This window comes from Sapajus apella, unplaced genomic scaffold (assembly GCF_009761245.1).
Source record: "Sapajus apella isolate SASKATOON/1434 unplaced genomic scaffold, GSC_monkey_1.0 scaffold21, whole genome shotgun sequence".
Classification (NCBI taxonomy): Eukaryota; Metazoa; Chordata; class Mammalia; order Primates; family Cebidae; genus Sapajus; species Sapajus apella.
Genome location: NW_022436961.1, coordinates 3,371,343 through 3,390,946, shown reverse-complemented (window position 1 = coordinate 3,390,946; position 19,604 = coordinate 3,371,343). Strand labels below are relative to the sequence as shown.

The following is a 19,604-nucleotide window of genomic DNA, read 5'->3' as shown; positions in this document are numbered from 1 at the left end:
AAATTTTTAAAATAAAAATGATATCAAATATCTTTTTCAACCACAATAGAATAAAACTAGAAATCAATAACAAGATGAACTTTCAAAACTGTACCAATTCATAAAAGTTAAATAAATACCCCTGAACTACCAACTGGGTCAGTTAAGAAATTAAAAAGAATTTAAAAATTTCTTTTTTTTTTTTTTTTTTTGAGACGGAATTTCGCTCTTGTTACCCAGGCTATAGTGCAATGGCGCGATCTCGGCTCACCGCAACCTCCGCCTCCTGGGTTCAGGCAATTCTTCTGCCTCAGCCTCCTGAGTAGCTGGGATTACAGGCACGCGCCACCATGCCCAGCTAATTTTTTGTATTTTTTTTTTTAGTAGAGACGGGGTTTCACCATGTTGACCAGGATGGTCTCAATCTCTTGACCTCGTGATCCACCCCCCTCGGCCTCCCAAAGTGCTAGGATTACAGGTTTGAGCCACCGCGCCCGGCCTAAAAATTTCTTGAAACCAATAAAAATGGAAACACAACATTCCCAAACTTATGGAATACAGTAAAAGCAATACTAAGAGGAAAATTTCCAGCAATAAGCACCTACATTTTGAAAGTAGAAAGATTTCAAATAACCTAAAAATGCACTTCAAAAAATTAGAAAAGCAAGAACAATCAAACCCTAAATTATTATAAGAAAGTAAATAATAAAGAGCAGAGCAGAAATAAACAGAATTGGGGCCAAAAAATTTAAAAAGATCAACAAAAGGAAAAGTTTATTTTTTTTTTCTAAAAAGCAAACAAAATTGACAAACAGATACCTATACTATGAAAAAAAGAGGAAGACCCGAATAAAGAAAATTAGAAATAAAAATGGGCACATTACATCTGAAACCACAGAAATACAAAGGATGATTAGAAGGCTATTACAAACAACTATACACCGACACACTAGTAAGCCTAGAGAAAACAGATAAATCCTGAACACATACAACTTACAAGATTGAACCAAGAAGAAAAAGAAAACCTGAACCTGCAGATTGCACATTCTTTTTGTCTGTGTATGAAATCTTCTTATTAACCATATGTTAGGCCATAAATCAATAATGAGTAATGAGACTGAATATGTAATTAAAAAGTCTCCCAACAAAGAAAAATCTAGAACCAAACAGCTTCTGTTCTGAATTTTACCAAACATTTAAAGAGGAACTAATACTCAATTTTCCTCAAACTCTTCCAAAAATATCAAGTAGAATGAATCTTTCTATTCTAAGAGAGCAGCATTATCATGATACAAAAACAACAACAACAAACAAACAAACAATCAAAACAGACAAGGACACACATAAAAGAAAACTACAGGCCAATATTCATAATGAACATAGATGCTAAAATTGATACAAGATACTAGCAAATCAAATAAATCATGAAAGCAGTTCTGTTTACAATAGTTACAAAAAATGAATAAATAAAATACCTAAAAATAAATTTAACCAAAGAGGTAAAAGACTTCTGCAAGAACAACTATAAAATAATGATGATAGAAATTGAAGAGGACACACAAAAAATTGGAAAGACATACAATAATCATGGAATAATATAATTAATATTGTTAAAATGACCATACTACAAAAGTAATCTACAGATTCAACGTAATCCCTATTAAAATACTAATGACATTCTTCAAAAAAATAGAAAAATAAAAAATAAAAAATTCATATGGAACCACAATAAATCCCAAATAGTCAAAGAAACCCTGAGGGGGAAAAAGTAAATAAAACAAAGCTGGAGGCATCACACCACCTGACTTCAAAACATACTACAAAGCTACAGTAAGCAAACCAACATGGTACTGGCATACAAGCAGACACTTACACCAAGGGAACAAAATGGAGCACCCAGAAATATGTTCATATATTTATAGCCAGCTGATTTTTGACAAAGACACAAGAACTTGAATTGGAGAAAGGATAGCATTTTCAATAAATTAATGATCCTGGGAAATCTAGATATTCATATGCAGAAAAATGAAACCAGATTATTTTCTCAAACCGTATATAAAAATCAACTCAAATGAATTAAAAGCTTAAATGTAAGACCCAAAACTATAAACGACTAAAAGAAAACAGGAAGAATATTTCAGAACATTGGTTTGGCCAAATACTTTATGGATAAGACCTTAAAAGTATAGGCAACAAAAGCAAAAATAGATGAACAGGACCATATAAAACTAAAATGCTCTCCACAGCAAAAGAAACAGACAACAGAATAAAGAGACAACCTGTTGAATAGGAGAAAATATTTGCAAGCTATTCACCTGAGAAGGTATTAATATCCAGAATATACATGGAACTCAACGACTCAACAGCAAAGAAAAAAAATAAGGTAATTAAAAATGAAAAAAATATAGACAGATATTTCTCAAAAGAAGACATATAAATGTCCAACAAGTATATGAAAAAACACTCAATATCACTAATTATCAGAATGAGATATCATCTCATCTAATTTAGAATGTCTGTTATTAAAAAGATGATAAATGTTGGCAAGGATACAAAGAAAGGGGAACCCTTATTACACTGTTGGTGAGAATGCAAATTAGTACAACTGTTGTGGAAAACAGTATAGCAATTCCTCCAAAATCTAAAAATAGAACTACCATACGATCTAGTAATTCCACTACTGGGTATGTATCCAAAAAAGAGAAATTCATCATGTTTAAGAGATGTTGGCAGGGTGTGGTGGCTCATGCCTATAATCCCAGCACTTTGGGAGGCTGAGGCGGGCAGATCACCTGAAGTCAGGAGTTCAAGACTAGCCTGGCCAACATGGTGAAACCCCATCTCTACTAAAAATACAAAAAATAGCCAGGCATAATGGTGGGCACCTGTAATCTCTGCTACTTGGGAGAGTGAGACAGAAGAATCGCTTGAACCTGGGAGGCAGAGCCTAGAGTGAGCAGAGACTGGGCCATTGCACTCCAGGCTGGACAACAAGAGTGTAACTCCGTCTCAAAAAAAGTAAATAAATAAAAGAGAGAGAGATGTCTGTGCTCCCGTTTTTGTTGTAGCAGTATTCACAAGAGCCAAAATATGGAATCAAACCATGTGTCCATCAACAGATGAATGGATAGGGAGAATGTCATCTGTATAAAGACATATAATACTATTCAGCCATTCAAGAGAATTAACTCTTGTCATTCATGGAAACATGGACGAGTTGGGAGGATATTATATTAAGTGAAATAAGCCTGGTACAAAAAGAAGATACCACATCTGCTCACTCATATATGAAAGCTAAAAGAGCTGATCTCTTAGAAGTAGAGTCAAATAGTAGTTATTAGAGGCTGAGAAGAATAGTTGGGAAAGGGGAGAGGAAAATATTGGCTAATGGATACAAAATTCCACCTCGATAAAGGAAACGAGTTTTAGTGTTCTACAAAAATTTATTGCATATTTTCAAATAGCTAGAAGAGAGGATTGTGAATGTTCCCAATATAAAGAAATAAATGTTGAAGATGATGAATTTGGTAATTATAAATATATAACAAAATGTCACACTGTATCCCCAAAATATGTGTATAATTATGTATCAATTATAAATAATACATTTTAATTCTTATTGAATTTAATAATTTTAACAATGAAATTTTTAAATAATCAAATTTAGTATCAAACAACAAAACTACAAATTCTTAGAAATAAGTCTAAATGAAGATGTATAAGACCTCTACAAAGAACTCAACAAAACATTATTGAAAGAATTAAAGAAGATATAAACAAATGCTGGTATATATCATGATTACGGATTAGAAGACTCAGTATTTTGAAGGATTTTTTGAGGAAGTTGACAAGCTGATTCTAAAAATTATAGGGGAACACAAAGAGGAAAGAATACTGAAGATAGTCTTGAATAAGAAGATAGAATTAGAAGGTTTACCCTATCACATATCAAGACTTGCTATAAAACTATAGGAAATAAGTAATGTAACATTTGCATGAAAAAGACAAATATAACACGGAGACAGAATATAGAGACAGACACACATCTAAACATATATGTAAATCATCTAATTTATAAAAAGTCTATGACAGTCTATTCAGTAAATAGTATTGATTAATTGGTATCTTACTGCATGGAAAAAAATCCTGAAACTTAACATCTCCCTTACACTATGCATCAAATTAACACTAGGCAGATCAAAGACCTATATTCGTAAGGAAAAACAACATAATATCATAGGAGGTTATCTTAATGACCTCGGGAGAAGCAGATAATTCTTAAGTAGCACTAAAAACACTTAACCATAAAAAAGACTGATTATTAGATTCCCTTAAAAATTAGAAACATCTACAACTTACTAAGAAAATGATACAATTTATATTGTATATATACGAATACTATAACGATACTAAGAATACGATAAAGAGACAAAAGAATTGAACAAACGTTTGTCATTTATTCTCTCTCTCTCTCTCAAGCATGCCTGCACATGATATGCAAATTAGGTCTAAGGGCAGATAAAACAGGCATGTGAAACAGGACATTATAATTATTTTCTTCACCTGTCTTTAATTTTACACTTCAGAAAGAGAGCATCTTTGTGCTTTTGAGTTAGAAATAATAACATCTTATTTACAGGAAAGAAGGCAGCACTATAAGAGATGTTCCGTTCTGAAGTTTTGTATATTTAAATCACTTCAAGGAAGTGGTACCCTCTTTTCAAAATGCACATACTACTCTCTATTGGCTCTCATCCCAAGCCTATGTTCGTGGTAACTGAATGACATGGAGTAAGTAAAGACATAAGTCAGACACTGCTGTGATCAGTGCTGGCTCTGCCATCTGTTGTCAGGGTGATAGTGGGCAAGTCACTTAACCTCTCTGAGTATCAGTTTTCTCATGTAAGATAACAGGTCAATAATATTAGTATTTATCTCAAGGGTAGTTAAGGGAATTAAATGAAGTAATAGATGTGAAAATACCTAGCACAGCTTCTAGCCCATGAACTTATATATGTACAGAACAGGGAAAAGAGACATTTTTCTGAATCTGGAGGCACTATCTATATTAATTATTTACATGATTCATATCATTTAAAGTCACCATTGTTTATCTTTTTCTATTATTTTCTATTTATTGAGCAATGAATATATGGACCCAAAAAGTTGTCTTTTATTGTTGCAGGTATTTGTGTGTCTGTCTGCACATCAGATACAGGTTAATTTGAATGTATATGGTGCCTCTAGCAACACGTTATTTAGAGAAATAATGAAAACAGCTTGGGGGGATGGGCAGTATCCAATAATCAATGCAAGAACTCTAGGTATTCCATAACAAATCAAGGAAAATTTTTTTGAAGAATTATCCTGATAAGAATCCTTTGGGTGGACCAGAGTAATGCAAGCCATGGAATTGGCTTTAACTCACAAGACAGCATAATACTGAGGAGGAAACAGAGTCAGTAACTAACACTGGGTTTAAATTTTCTCACCTGAGCCAGACTCCCTGTGATGTACATCTTTACAATATCTTTGCAAAACAATTTCTTTGCTTGTAATGCTCCATTTCATACTCCTGTCTAGAAAATTGTTACTCATCTTTTGAAATCACATACAGCTAGTGCTCAACTCACGACCACGATTGGGACCGGCCTACCGGTCGTAACACGATTTGGTCGTAAGTTGAGTAGGCTATGTGTACAGTTGAAATGGTGCACTCGGAGATGGTAGTGCTGCTGGAAGCTGGTCCGCACTGTCGTACGCCCAGCTGAGCAACGTTTGCGCTGCCAGATGCAGAGCAGTCGTGGCTAGCGATTGTGGTCGTAAAGTCGAGTGGTCGTAAGTTGCATAGGTTGTAAGTGGATCAATACCTGTATTCATTTAATTAAAAGTGTATAAAGCCCCTAAAATGTATATAGTGCTATGCTAGGAAGCAAAGTTAGTGTGTTGACCAAAATCAGACCATAACCTCATCCTCATGCCCCAGCTTCTGTGCCAGTGTCCCCTTTGCCCTGGGTTGCTTCCTCCCCCATACTTAAAGCTCGGGGTGCACACGTGGCATTACAGAACAATCTATGAGTTTACACAGTTGTTTCCCCAGCCTGACAGGGGACTCCACAAGAGGAAAGACTCGATCTATTCATCTTTTCTTCCCCAGAGCACAGCTTGGAGTGTGACACATAGTGGGCTCTCGGTAAATGTTTGTTAAATTAACATTCATAATTCATGAGGTCTTGATACAGTCCAAGCTGTTACATGATCCTCCTAATGAATACTAGAGAAATGAAAACAATTATGCTCAGGAAAATTACATCTTTTTGAGACATTCTTTGTTTTTTTCATATTTCATTAGCATTTTATTAACAGACCTAGCAGCTGGTTTAAAAATGTTTGTGAAGCTAATGTCAGTGGTTTTTAAAGAGCTGCATAGCATAAATATGAGTGAAATGTGCCTGGTAAGCCTTTCTCAGCTTAAAATTATGAGAATCTTGGAAAAAATGGAATGAGTTTCCATTCACTTGGAATTAGCTATATATATACATAAGTGACTTAATATACTGGGGGATTTGTTATTTTCTATAATAATCAACAATATTCATCCAGAAAGGGAAAGTGGTGGAAGATATTCATAGAATTTGTCTTCACATCACCGAAGTTTGGTACATCCTACAAATAAGAATATTATTTATTTTAAAACAGTATAGATTACAATATGTCCTAATTTTATAAAAGTATGTTAAACTGCCCTTGAAAAAGTGAAAAAAATAGAAGATTCTCATTACTCATGCCAAAAAAAGAAAAGAAGCCACTCTTCAAGTAAGCGTAAATATCATATGACCTTTGAAACAAAAGAGATATAATTTCCTTTCTACTTATTTAGAAATAAGTGACGTGTTTAGCGTTTAATCATCTTACTAAAAGTTACACAGAAGAAACCGAAACATAAAAGCACAAAAGTACCTACTTGGTCTGGTGTTTAGATCCTTTCAGATGGGCATGATACTGTTCTATTGAGTTTAGGGAGACACTGCAGATGGTACATCTGTAATTGCGCCTCAGACCTGTGGATGACAGACAGACCTGGTTAGCTGCATCCTGTCATCAACCACCTGCATGAATCCTAGCAACTCCGGAAGTTCAGGGACAGAGTATCTGAGAGAACTCCTGGTCTACCACACCAACACTTCAACCCCTCATTGCAGAGCACAGCCAACAGTTCTCTTAGCAGAAGTATGAATATGAATATGTTAGAAGCAGCCTATTCCATTTCTGGATGGCTTAAATTATTAGAGCATCCTCCTTTGAATTGAAGTAAGGTGTTTCTGGACATTTTATACTCAAATAAAGATGCATTCTATTTTTCTCTAGAGCATGTAGACATAATACTTTGTCATCTCTGCAGTGAAATTTGAGACTCCAGAGAAAAATTCTATCTCAATTCCTTTCCACTCTATTCCAATGGCAGCAATGGAAATTCAACTCTAGACATTATTCATTTAGGTGTTCCTTCTCGGATCATTTTATAAAATGTAAATACCAGGAGAAGATTAATACATCAGTTTGGTTCATGTGAAGTCTTACGTTCCACCAGAATTTAGAAGACAATCTATTCATTCACTTTTTCATTCATTTAATTAATTCACTAATACAGTATCAACTTTGGAGGTACTAGGGAAGCCAAGATGAATAAGATGATCTTTGCTTTCAGAAGTTTAGTAAAAATCTTGACTCATCTAGAGCCAATTTATGTTAAAAAGCAGCTTTAATCAAATAGCTCTAAACATTTACCACAGAGCTGAAACCCATAATGAAACACATTCCTTCTGCTAGTAGTCCCTTCAGAGTAGAGAGAAAAGTAAAGTTGGTCATGATCTGAAATGCTGGGTTTTAATTCTGACTCCAGTCATTTCTTGTTCTGTGATCCAGAGGAAGTCACATAACTTCTTTCTAGCCTCAGTTTCTTCATCTACAAAACAAAGATAAGGCCAATCACATCACTAGGTTTTGTAGGAACTAAGTGAATAAGATACTAAAATGGCCTGTAATCCCAATGCTTTGGGAGGCCGAGGCAGAAGGATCACTTGAGACTAGGAGTTCAAGACCAGCCTGGGCCAAATAGCAATATCCTGTCTCAAAAAAATTTTAAGTCAGGCGTGGTGACACACAGCTGTAGTCCTAGCTATTCAGGAGGCTGAGAGCCCAGTTCAAGGTTACAGTGACCTATGATAGTGCTACTGCCTTCCTGGATGACAGCCTGCATGACAGAGTAAAACCCTGTCTCAAAAAAAAAAAGACATATATTTATATATATATAATAATGTTTAGCAAATGAGTACAAAATCCTGTTCTAGCACAGTAAACGCCTGGGCTGAAAGCTGTAGCATTTGTTTTTATCAATGCATGGTATTAAATTTCTAAGAGGCAAAGTTACTCCTCTTTTCCTAAAAAGAAAATAAATGCCCTGCGCTGAAACAGCTTTGCAACTTGCTCCCTGGGTAACTTTATGCAAATTATTTGACCTGTCTGGACTTCTGTTTTCCTACAGTATCGTGGAGAGAGCTGAGTGAGATATGGCATGTATGTGGCAGTGCCCAGCACATAACAAGTGATCAATATGAGCTCGCTATTCTTACTGTTTTCAAGAGTTGTTAAAATGGAACACTTTCTGTATGAGCGTGCCAGCTGAAGTCCTACTGGGAAGTCCTAGACCCAAATGATAAATATACCCACATTACCAAAATGAGGTAAGAGAGCATCAGAGCAGAGCGTCCAGGGGAAGTGGTCACGAACCTGTGCTGACCACTCACCAACAGTATAAAGAAGAGACTGAAGAAGAGAGAAGTGGGTAGATACTTTCTTAAGACAGAGCTGTATTGTACTGTGAGTTCCTTGTGGGACTGTGGAGTTCTTCTCCTCACCTTAAGCCTGCAGAGAAGGGATTCCATAGAACTACCTAGAGGGTTTGAGGAGCATGTTCTTGTTACTTGGAAGTGGTAGATTGGACTCTGACATCACCTGCAAGATCCAAAGGGCTAGAGATTGTGGTTTGTTCTCTTCCCTGGTGGCAAAGTGTAAAAGTGGGCAGAATTGGGCATGACCTGTGATCTCACAGCTTGTAAGAAGAAAGGATATGTGAAAGCTTCCCACAGACTGCACGTACCCTGTATGAGACAAGCTGATTTGACGACTTCTTAGACACTACCCAAAACGGCTGCCTGAAGTTGAGGGCAATGAGACTTCTGCAGAAAGATGCTGGAAGTGTTCATCTGGTTATCTAGGTGCTTAAAGTGATCCCAGAGAAGCTACTTGGCCTGTATTAAGTAATGACGAGTCCCTGACAAAGCCATGAAATTTGTAAACCAAAAGATATCTGAGACAGGTTTCAATCAATTTCAATTGAGATAATTTATTTTGCCAAGGTTAAGGATGCACCTGAGGACATGTGCCCAAAGTGGTCAGGGCACAGCTTGCTTTTATACATTTTAGGGAGCCACGAGACATTAATCAATATATGTAAGATGTTTGGTTCGGTAAGGTGGAAAAACTTGAGGCAGGGACTTCCAAGTCATGGGTAGACAACAGACCAGGTTGCATTCTTTTGAGTCCTTGATCAGCCTCCCACTAAATACAGAATTTAGTCTGACTCAGTGAATGTGCATTTTTACATCAACAATAGGATGGAGGAAACAATCACATATGCTTTTGTCTCAGGTGAGCCTCAGAGGGATGACTTTGAATTCTGTCTGTCCTTTGTCCACAAGGAATTTCCTTGTGGGCAAATTGTGAGGGCTGTACGTAGCTTTGGAAATTTGTAGCTATCTTATTTAGGAAGAAAATGGGACGCCAGTTTCCCAGCTTGACATTTCCCTTGGCTTAGTGATTTTGGGGTCCTGAGATTTATTTTCCTTTCACAGAAACATCCTGAGAAGAGGAATCAGTTTGCACTTCCTGCCCAGGCAGGCAGTAACCAGGTTAGCCGTGCACAGGATCTACCAAGTAAACGTCCATTGCCCTTGCAGGCCTTCCACCTGCATCCCTCAACCCTGGAGGAAACAGAGCAATGCACTGAGGTAAAAGAAGAAAAGCAAACGCTCCAGGCAGAGACAAAGAGAAGCCTCCCACACCTTCTTTTCCCCTGTCAAATACACAGCCCGAAGCAGAAATGAGCTGGAAGAGGGGGTCAACTAACTTTTAGTAAATTTTGGAAATATTTAAAAATTATTGCTCTATCATAAATATATTAATTAAGGAAATACAGAATTTATGTATTTACAAGTCAGCAAAGGACTATTTAAACACTTAAAAGTAAGTGAAAACTCATGAAACTTAACCTAGTTTCTATCTAAAAGATTGGAAAAAATAACCCCACAGAGACAATTTGAATAAGCAAATGGAGGGCACGAATGAATTTTCTGTTTTTTTTTTTGAGACAGAGTCTCACTCTATCACCCAGGCTGGAGTGCAGTGACGCTGCCTAAGCTCACTGCAACCTCTGCCTCCAGAGTTCAAGCAATTCTCCTGCCTCAGCCTCCCAAGTACCTGGGATTACAGGCATGTGCCACGATGCCCCGCTAATTTTTATATTTTTAGTAGAGATGCGGTTTCACCATGTTGTCCAGGCTGGTCTTGAACGCCTGCCCTCAAGTGATCCACCTGCCTTGGCCTCCCAAAGTGCTGGAATTACAGATGTGAGCCACGGCACCTGGCCTAAAGTTACTTTAGGATTGCATCAAATCCAATGAGCCCTGCTTGCTGAATGTCAATTTCCTCAGAGCTGCCCATGTCTACAATCCGAACAAAGAGTAGAGCTTGCTGGAGGCGTTCGAATTCCTATGGCCCAATGAGCATTTCAGAGAGATCTATTTGAAATGTATATCATAAGCTGGGTGGGTTGACATGAAAGCTAGCTTTGTTTTTGTTTTTGTTTCAATCACATAATCAGGTATTGACTTACCTAATTGTTCATTTAAGAGTCCATCTAATTATGAGAAGCACAATGAAACCACATATATCTGAGATCTTTGTAGAAACGAACCTAAGAGACTGACAGCCTTTCAGGTACAAGCTGCCAGTTCAGAGATAAAACAGACAAATGTTGAAACCTATTTTCTCAAGCAGTGACTCTCAAACTTCAGAGTGTGGATGCATCCTCCGGTGACCATGATAAAATCCAGATTCCCAGGCAGGCTCAACTTCTGGAGATGCTGATACTCTAAGCTTTGGTTTGGGGCTTGGAAACGTACGAGAAGTTTCAGAACATAATACCCAACCTTATCATACACGTGCACTTTACAAATAATTCTCCCATAAAATCATACTCCTTTTGGGAACTTGAATTTGTCAGAACAATACCGGACCTTACAAAAAAAAAAAGCTATTCCATAAAAAAGTGCTATGGGTATACTGCCTTTCCATTTCACAGGCATGCATGATTCTGAAGGGTACTATGACCCCCAAACCCAAAGGCTATAAGTTATCACTACCAGTGTGTGAGTTGCTTAAATGCTCATCCAGGGCTGACCCATCTCCTTTTCTATGCATGGAATCAGAATACTAAAACCAGCTTCAGGGTTTATTCTTTCCAGAGTTCCCCATTAATCTTGTCATAATAAATACTAATACTATTTATACAGGTCCTCTTAAGGCTACACGCTAATCAAAGGTCTCCCCATAACAAATAGAGGCTCAGCTTGCAATAGGCATACATATTTATGTTTAAAAATAGGCATTTTTAAGAACTTCAACAAATCTAAAAAATATTCTGATCTGTTGCTTTCCGTAACAGTTCTCATGCTCTGTAGCCAGAGGCGTGGGCAGAAATATTTGGCATTTTATGGCAATGCAAACTGCAGGGACTATAAATTGGAAAGGCAGTGCATATAAACAAGAAAAAAGGCAGAGAAGGGGCAGAGGAGTCCTCCTCCACACATGACACAGTGTCCTTGGTGGGAACTGTGCTTTATTAATGCACAGTTGAAATCCTGATTACTTTGGAATTCTATGACTCTTCTTTTCCTTAGAGAACTAGAACATCTTATTAAACCAAAAAAATGCTAACTTCCTTATTCAATTCATTTTCAGCACAATACCATATTAAGAGTATCCTAAAACCTTTGCAGACCTAAAGGTTATTTCTGCAGGATTGCCTAATATGGGTTAGAAAAATATAGTTCCAGGCCGGGCGCGGTGGCTCAAGCCTGTAATCCCAGCACTTTGGGAGGCCGAGGCGGGTGGATCACGAGGTCAAGAGATCAAGACCATCGTGGTCAACATGGTGAAACCCCGTCTCTACTAAAAACTACAAAAAATTAGCTGGGCATGGTGGCGCGTGCCTGTAATCCCAGCTACTCAGGAGGCTGAGGCAGGAGAATTGCCTGAACCCAGGGGGCGGAGGTTGCGGTGAGCCGAGATCGCGCCATTGCACTCCAGCCTGGGTAACAAGAGCGAAACTCCGTCTTAAAAAAAAAAAAAAAAAAAAAAAAAATAGTTCCTACCTACAAGGACTTGTCAGACAATCTAGTTGGAGACAGAAGACAGATATAGAAGTAGCAACGATGGAAGGTATACAATTAAAAATATTACAATGAGGATGAAGTGAAATGTTTAGGAAGTAGACAAGGAGATTGTTTCTAATTCAGAGGATCTGGAAAAGCTCCTTGAAGATGTATCACCTTTGTATTTATATTTCCTAGCATGGTGTTTGTAAAACAGATGGTCCTGGAGACTTTAGCAATCTGTGACTGCTCAAGTATAGCAAAGCTAGAAGTCCCTTTGACTTCGATTGTATGCATTCTACATTAGAGAGATATCATCGAGCCTTTATGATGGTGTGAGATACTTTGCTGAATGCTATGAATATAGGAGAAAATAGGACAGACAGAGTATATTTTCTTACGGAGCTAATCAGAGAAAATGACAAGAACAAGTATACAAATTAAAAAATATAATTAAAGGCTGTGAAAGTGTTGCACAGCATGCAAGCAGGATAATGAGGGAGAAAGTAAGTGGGAAGAAGAGTGATTCGGGATAGTATGGTCAACAGAGTTCTCAGAGAAGTGTGAAATGGAACCAGACCATGTTGATTAACCTGAGATGTGAAGAGTGGGGTAAAGAGCTATCCAGGGGCAGCAAACAGCAAGCATAGAGGCCCAGAGTGGAAACGGGACTGACCTGCTCAAGGAACAGAAAGTGATAAAAGAAAAAACAAACAGAAAAAAAAAAACCTGTTCACTCAGAATTCTATTTCCAGCAAAAATATCCTTCAAAATCGAAGGTAGGCCAAGAATATTCTCAATGAACAAAACTGAAATGAATTGTTTGTCAGCAAACCAGTACTACAGAAATTCTATATAGAGATCTTCTGGGGAAAGGAAAATGATACCAGATTTAGACTCAGATCTATGGAAAAAAACAGAGAAAAATCTCAGAAATTATTAATATGTGGGTATCTACCTTTTAAAATTCCTCTTCATTTATTTGACAGAAGCAAACAATTTAAAGAAAAAATTAAAACACTATATCTATATCATATATTATGCTGTTATAATCTATGGACATGTAAAACATATGACAACAGTAGCTCAAGAATGTGTCATGCTAGAACAATATTGTTGAATGACGATTATATTTTATATGAAATGGAGCAGTGATAATTTAAGATTGTATACTGTAGTCCCTTAGAACAACAAATAAGCAAATACAAAGGAAGAAAGCTAAAAAATATGGAGAAAATAAAATAGAATAATAAAAAGTATTTGATTCAATATAAGACAGAAAAGATGGAATAGCAAAACAGAAAATGAAAGAAACAAATAGAAAACAAATAGCAAAATTATAGGGCTACTGTCAACCAGATCAATAATTACATTACATATAAATGAATTAAATAGTCAAAAGGCCAAAACCATCAGACTAGATAAAAAGCCAGATTAAATATACACTGAATTCAAAGATGTACTTTGAACACTTATAGTTTGAAAGTAAAAGGATAGAAAAAGACATCCTTAAACTTATGAAAATAAGTTTAAGAAAGTTGAAGTGTCTGTATTAATATTGGGCAAAATAGATGTCATGACGAGCCATTTTACCAGCGATTAAGATAATGACAAAGAAAGAAATTCATCAGGAGAACCTAACAGTTCTAAATACAATTTAACCAATAACAAAGCTTAAGAATACCTTCCAACACACATCAACAATAACATTAATTATAGATTTAAATATAAAAACCAAAACTATAAAAACATAAAACCATGAAATATCTTCTAGAAAAACATAAAACAATATCTTCATGAAATTAGAATAGGCACAGATTTCTTAGGAAACAAAATGTATTAACTATTGCAAAGTGATAAATTAGATTTTATAAAAAGCAATACTTTCTGCCTGTAAAAGATGCCATTAGGAAAACAGAAATATAAGACAGCGCCTAGGGAAAAATATTTCTAAGATGTATCTGATACAGGACTTGTATCCAGAATATATAATTAACTCCTACAACGAATTTGTTAAAAGGCAAAATAATTTATCACATGTATCATAAAAGAAGACATAAAAATGACCAATAGGCACATGAAAAGGTGCTCAACATCGTTTGTCGTTAGGGAAATGCAAATTAAAAGATCAATTAAATACTATCGCATATCCACTATGAATGCTAACATCAAATTAAAACCATATCAAATGTCAATGACCATATGGAAGAACTAGAATTTTACACATTCCTGAGAAGATCGCAAAATGAAACAAATAATTTGGCAAATGGGTTGATAGTACTTAATAAAGTTAAATATATATCTACCTTATGACGAGAAATGTCTAGTAGTAGAAATTTTACTCCTATTTACCTAAAAGGAGCAAATACTTAGTATTAAAAAAAGATTTTTACAAGAATGTTGCTAGCAACTCTATTCACAATAGCCAAAACCTCAAAACAACCACAATGACCATAACACAAGAATTGACAAACAAAATGTGGTGTATTCATGCAATTAAAATAACACCTGGAAATTTTTTTAAATCTACAGATTAATGCAACAACATAACCAAATCTCAGAAACGTAATGTATAGATGTAGAAGTCAGACACAAAAGAGTACATCCTGTTTGATGCCATTCATCTGAAGCTCAAGAACAGCAAAGTTCTTCTGTAAAAATAGATTTCAGAATCATGTTGCCTAAAAAGTGGCACAGAAATTGACTGGAATAGAATAAAAGGGAATTTTCTAGAGTAATTAAAATGTTCTATATCTTGATTTGGGATGGTAGTTACAGAGTATAGTCATTTACCAAAATCTGTCTTATTGTATACTCAAGAGCTGCACATTACACTTCATTTTTATATTTAAATGTTAGATGGATGTAGTTCTATACACAAACTTCTGCAAACCAGAAGCTTCAGTTTATTCAGTTTCTGTCCTCATTAACTCTCTACAATTTTTATTGTTTTCAATTACCGAAAAGCAATCTTTATATTCATACTGATGCTTTGATAACCTCGAAACGCTCAAAGAAATATTTACATATGTTCTGCATTATAATGTTCACTAAAGCTGAACTATTTTGAAAGATGATTAATAATATAAAGGCAAAAACAATAAGGCCTTTGTTTTTGAGTAATTTCTTTCTCTTCCACTTCCGATACATCCATTAATCAAACTTTCTTGTACATGGATTTCTCATCTTTCAGCAGAAAGAAAATAGCTAATACTGATATATGCCATGTATAAGCACTGATGTGCTTACTTTACCCATTTTCCCGTTTACTCATTTACTCTTTGCAGCACGCTAGGGGTAGATGCTGTTGCTATACTGATTTAACAGAGGAGGAAACTGAGGTATGGAGACTTGCTCAAAACCCTCTAGCTAGTGGGAGACAGAGTTGGGTTTTGAACCCAGGCATTCTGGCTCAAGAGTCTATACTCCTCCCACTGTGAATGTTGCCTCCCATGACAGGGACTAAAAAGAGAATTAAGGAAGTATGAACAGCTCATTTGATATCATCTAGTCCAGTATTCTCATATCTGCCCACTTGACAAGTGAGAATCATGTAGGAGTTTTCAAAAACACAAATTTCAGCCTTACCCTAGATGATTATGATTCAGTAAATCTAGACTGGAACTTAGAAGTCTATATTTTTTAAAGGTTCTAAGGTTTGAAGATACCGCTGGTCCCTCCAAAACTCCACAGGGTTTGTATAAATTTGTTAAATTATTGACAAGCAGAATTAATTTTTGTGCCTATCCTAATACCATTGGAGACATGAAACATCTTACACTTAGAGACCTCTCGCCCTCCCTCCCTCCCTCCCTTCCTCCTCCCTCCCTCCCTCCCTCCTTTCTTCCCTCCTTCCTTCCTTCCTTTTTTCCTTCTGCTTTTCTCTTTCTTTTCCTTTCCTCCCTTTCTTTTTTTTCTTTTCTTTCTTTCATCTTTCCTCCCTCCCTCTTTCTCTTTCATTCTTCCTTTCCTTTTTTCCATTCCTTTCTTGCTTTCTTTCCTCTCTTTCTCTCCTCCTTTCTTTCTTTCTCTTCCTTTCTTTCTGCCTGTCTTTCCTTTCTTATCTCTTTCCTTCCCCGTCTTTTTCTTCCTTTCCTCCCTCCCTCCCTCCCTTCCTTCCTTCCTACATGAAGACTTGCTTTGCACCCAGGCTAGAATACAGTAGCATGATTGTAGTTCACTGCAGCCTCAAACTCCTGAGCTCAAGCAATCCTCCTGCCTCAGCCTCCTTAGTATTCTGCTGGGGCCACAGGCATGCACCACCATGCCTGGCTAATATTTTTATTTTTTTGTTGTTAAAACGAAGTCTTGCTGTGTTGTCTAGGCAGGTCTCAAACTCCTGGGCTCAAGCAATTCTTCTACCTTAGCCTCCCAAAGTGCTGAGATTACAGATGTGAGTCACCCTATCTGGCCTAAGCACTTTCTTAAATACGGCTGAATTCTATCCACTAGCCTAAATTCTGCATTGTGTGGAATCCTAGCATAAATTTGTTCTCATCTTTTTAAATACATCAAATGCTTCAGAGTTATCTCCCCTAAGGTTTTGTTTACCAGGCTGAAAGTCAACCGGCACTTTGACAGTGTTCTTCATTGGAATGTGCTTTGGAGCTTCCTGTATCACCTCCATGTCATTCTAGATGGCATGTCCTGTTTGTTGATAATTTTCTTAACCTACAACTCTCAAACTGAGGGCCAAGTCCCTACTGTGGTCTCATCAGTGCAAAGTGGAGGACAGTCGCAGACCCTGTGGCTATTACTTCTATCAACACCATTAAAGCTTTGAGTATAAGACTCGTGTGTGTGTGTGTGTGTGTGTGTGTGTGTGTGTGTGAACCTTGAGACACTAATCTATACTCATATTGAACCTGCTGTCAATCAATTCTCCTAGGCTTTTCCACACACATTTCTGCTAAGCCACATCTTTATTTTCTCTATCTTTCCGCTTGATTACTTAGATATTAATGCTTGTTCCCATTAGGTTCCATCTCAGTGAGTTCCATCTATTCCTCTAGGGATAGCAAATATAATTCAGCTCATGTGCCAATTATGATTGGCTGGTAGTAACTGTCTAGAGTGCTCTGAAAAGACTATGAGCCCTCACCTCCGCTGATAGGGAGAGGTTTCCATCATCTATTAGCCACGTCTGTTCGTGGTGAGGAGCGGAGTGCTAGTGGCTTACTCTTCATGCCTGTGTCTTCCAAGCTCCAGCCCATCAACATGTAGAAAATTCAGGACAAGGAAGGTGCTGGTAGACGAGGGAGTCATTGACACATGGGTGGCATCTAAAGCCACAGGGATGGTCAGGCCATGTATGAAGGTGGTGTAGGTAAAAGAAGGCAGTTCCAGAGTGTGAAAGTGCAGTTAGTACAGTCACACTTGGTATGGAATCATCGCTGATCTGCTGTCTCACCTTCATACACGGGGCAAGGCCAAGCCCACAGGCACCTCCAGCTCCCATTGCATCTCCACCCTCAGGGTTGCTGAATCCGGGGCCAGATGTGTGTGCAGGAACCGGCTGCAAGGACCCAGTCTATCCTGCAGGTCAGTCACCCATGTGACTGAAGCTGGGGGCACTAAGACACAGACACAGCCTCCAGTTTGTCCTCCTGGGCTCCAGTTTCCCCCTCCCCATCCCAGTGCTGTTTCTCTTTGCTCCTCTCTACCTCACCTCCATTATTCTTCCAGCAGGTCTGACAAAAGATGCAGAAAAACAGCCTTACAAAGACTGCCTCACCAGCTCCCATAATTGCATGAGGTCTAACCCTGATCATAAAGGCCTTATTCTATATCAACTCTGATGGTTTATTCTTTTCATGAAACCCCGATATGGAATTTGGGGGTATCAAGGAAGCCTAAAAGGACGAAAGGCTTATTATCACAGTTAATCCTCAAAACCACCTTATGAATACTATTAGCTCTTTTTACAGATGAGAAAATCATGTTTCAAAGACATTAAAGTCAAAACTTTATTTCCTATTTCAAAATTAATTACCTTAATTACTATACTAGGTCTTTTACGGAAAAAATAGAGTGAGGGAGGGAAAATAGAAGAACTCTGTTTTTGTTTTTGTTTGTTTTGTTTTAAAAATAAAACAACTACCTGATTTTGAAACTGTTATGTGAAAAACATAAAGCATGGCTGCCCTAGTTGAAATGCGGGATATGGATATGGAACACCCATTAGTTTCCCATCAAATTTTAAGCACAAAACTTAAAATAGTTTTTCCTTTGGGAAACTATGACAGTTTGCCATGCCACCCCCATAAGAATAATACGAGGAATGCTGGCACATTCGATCTTACACTTTCATAGTGAAAACAGCTATGAGTTCAATATAAGAAAACTCACCAACATCAGGGGTTGCCACAGACCTAGTTAGAGTCTGTATTGCCTTTGGGGAAAAAAAAAAGTCTGTGTTATTCTATTACTCCATACTACAGTCATTCCAAAGTACAGGATGTTTAAATGCTTAGGCTTCTGAATTCATCTTACTGCCTGCAGGCATAGACTGCAGGGTACCAAACAGTCAATTAAACAAAGAACACACATTTTCTAAAACAATTCTTTCTCTATTTAAATAGTATATATGCAAAGCTTTGAAAATTCAATTGGTAGGCAAATGGCTTTGCATCTTCAAAAGCTGTTTCCAAACAAACAAAATCTAAAGCTAGGGAATAAATTTATTCTCAGTAATTAAAAGACAATTTTAGTCATGTTGGATGCATGACCCAAGAAAGGGCTGGAAAACTGTCACCCTACTGTGAAGATTTAGATGAGACACAGATCATTCTAAATATTTAAAGAGCTGCTTTATTGAATGATGGTTTAGACGTATTCTATGTGGCAGAGGGGAGATGATAGATTTTAACATTTGAGCAATTCATCTCCATACAACCTTGATTTTGGTCTTGAAGATAGTCACTATGGCAAACTTCAAGAAACCTAAGGAATTAAGCTGTTTTTTGTTTGTTTGTTTGTTTGTTCATTTTTTGTGCTCTGAATTGAATGTTAAGAAAACCGAAATAAACAGACCTACTCTGAAGAACTCTATTCCTTTGAAGTGTACTCAAAGTGACTTTTAACCATATATTAAATAACAGCAGATAGAGGCAACATTTTCTTGTTGCTCTG

At 37.0% G+C, this 19,604-nt stretch overlaps 1 protein-coding gene across 2 annotated transcripts in view; it reads right to left on the bottom strand.

Annotated features, from left to right (window-relative positions):
• ZMAT4 (zinc finger matrin-type 4) overlaps window positions 1-19,604 on the bottom strand; it is a 367,024-nt gene that overhangs the window by 54,024 nt on the left and 293,396 nt on the right. The window contains exon 6 of one of the 2 annotated variants that reach the window (XM_032288123.1): window positions 6,944-7,040. The exons of the other annotated variant lie outside the window; for it this stretch is intronic. Within the exon in view, the coding sequence (XP_032144014.1) occupies window positions 6,944-7,040 (97 nt within the window). The remainder of the gene's footprint in view (window positions 1-6,943; window positions 7,041-19,604) is intronic. 2 annotated transcript variants of the gene reach the window in all.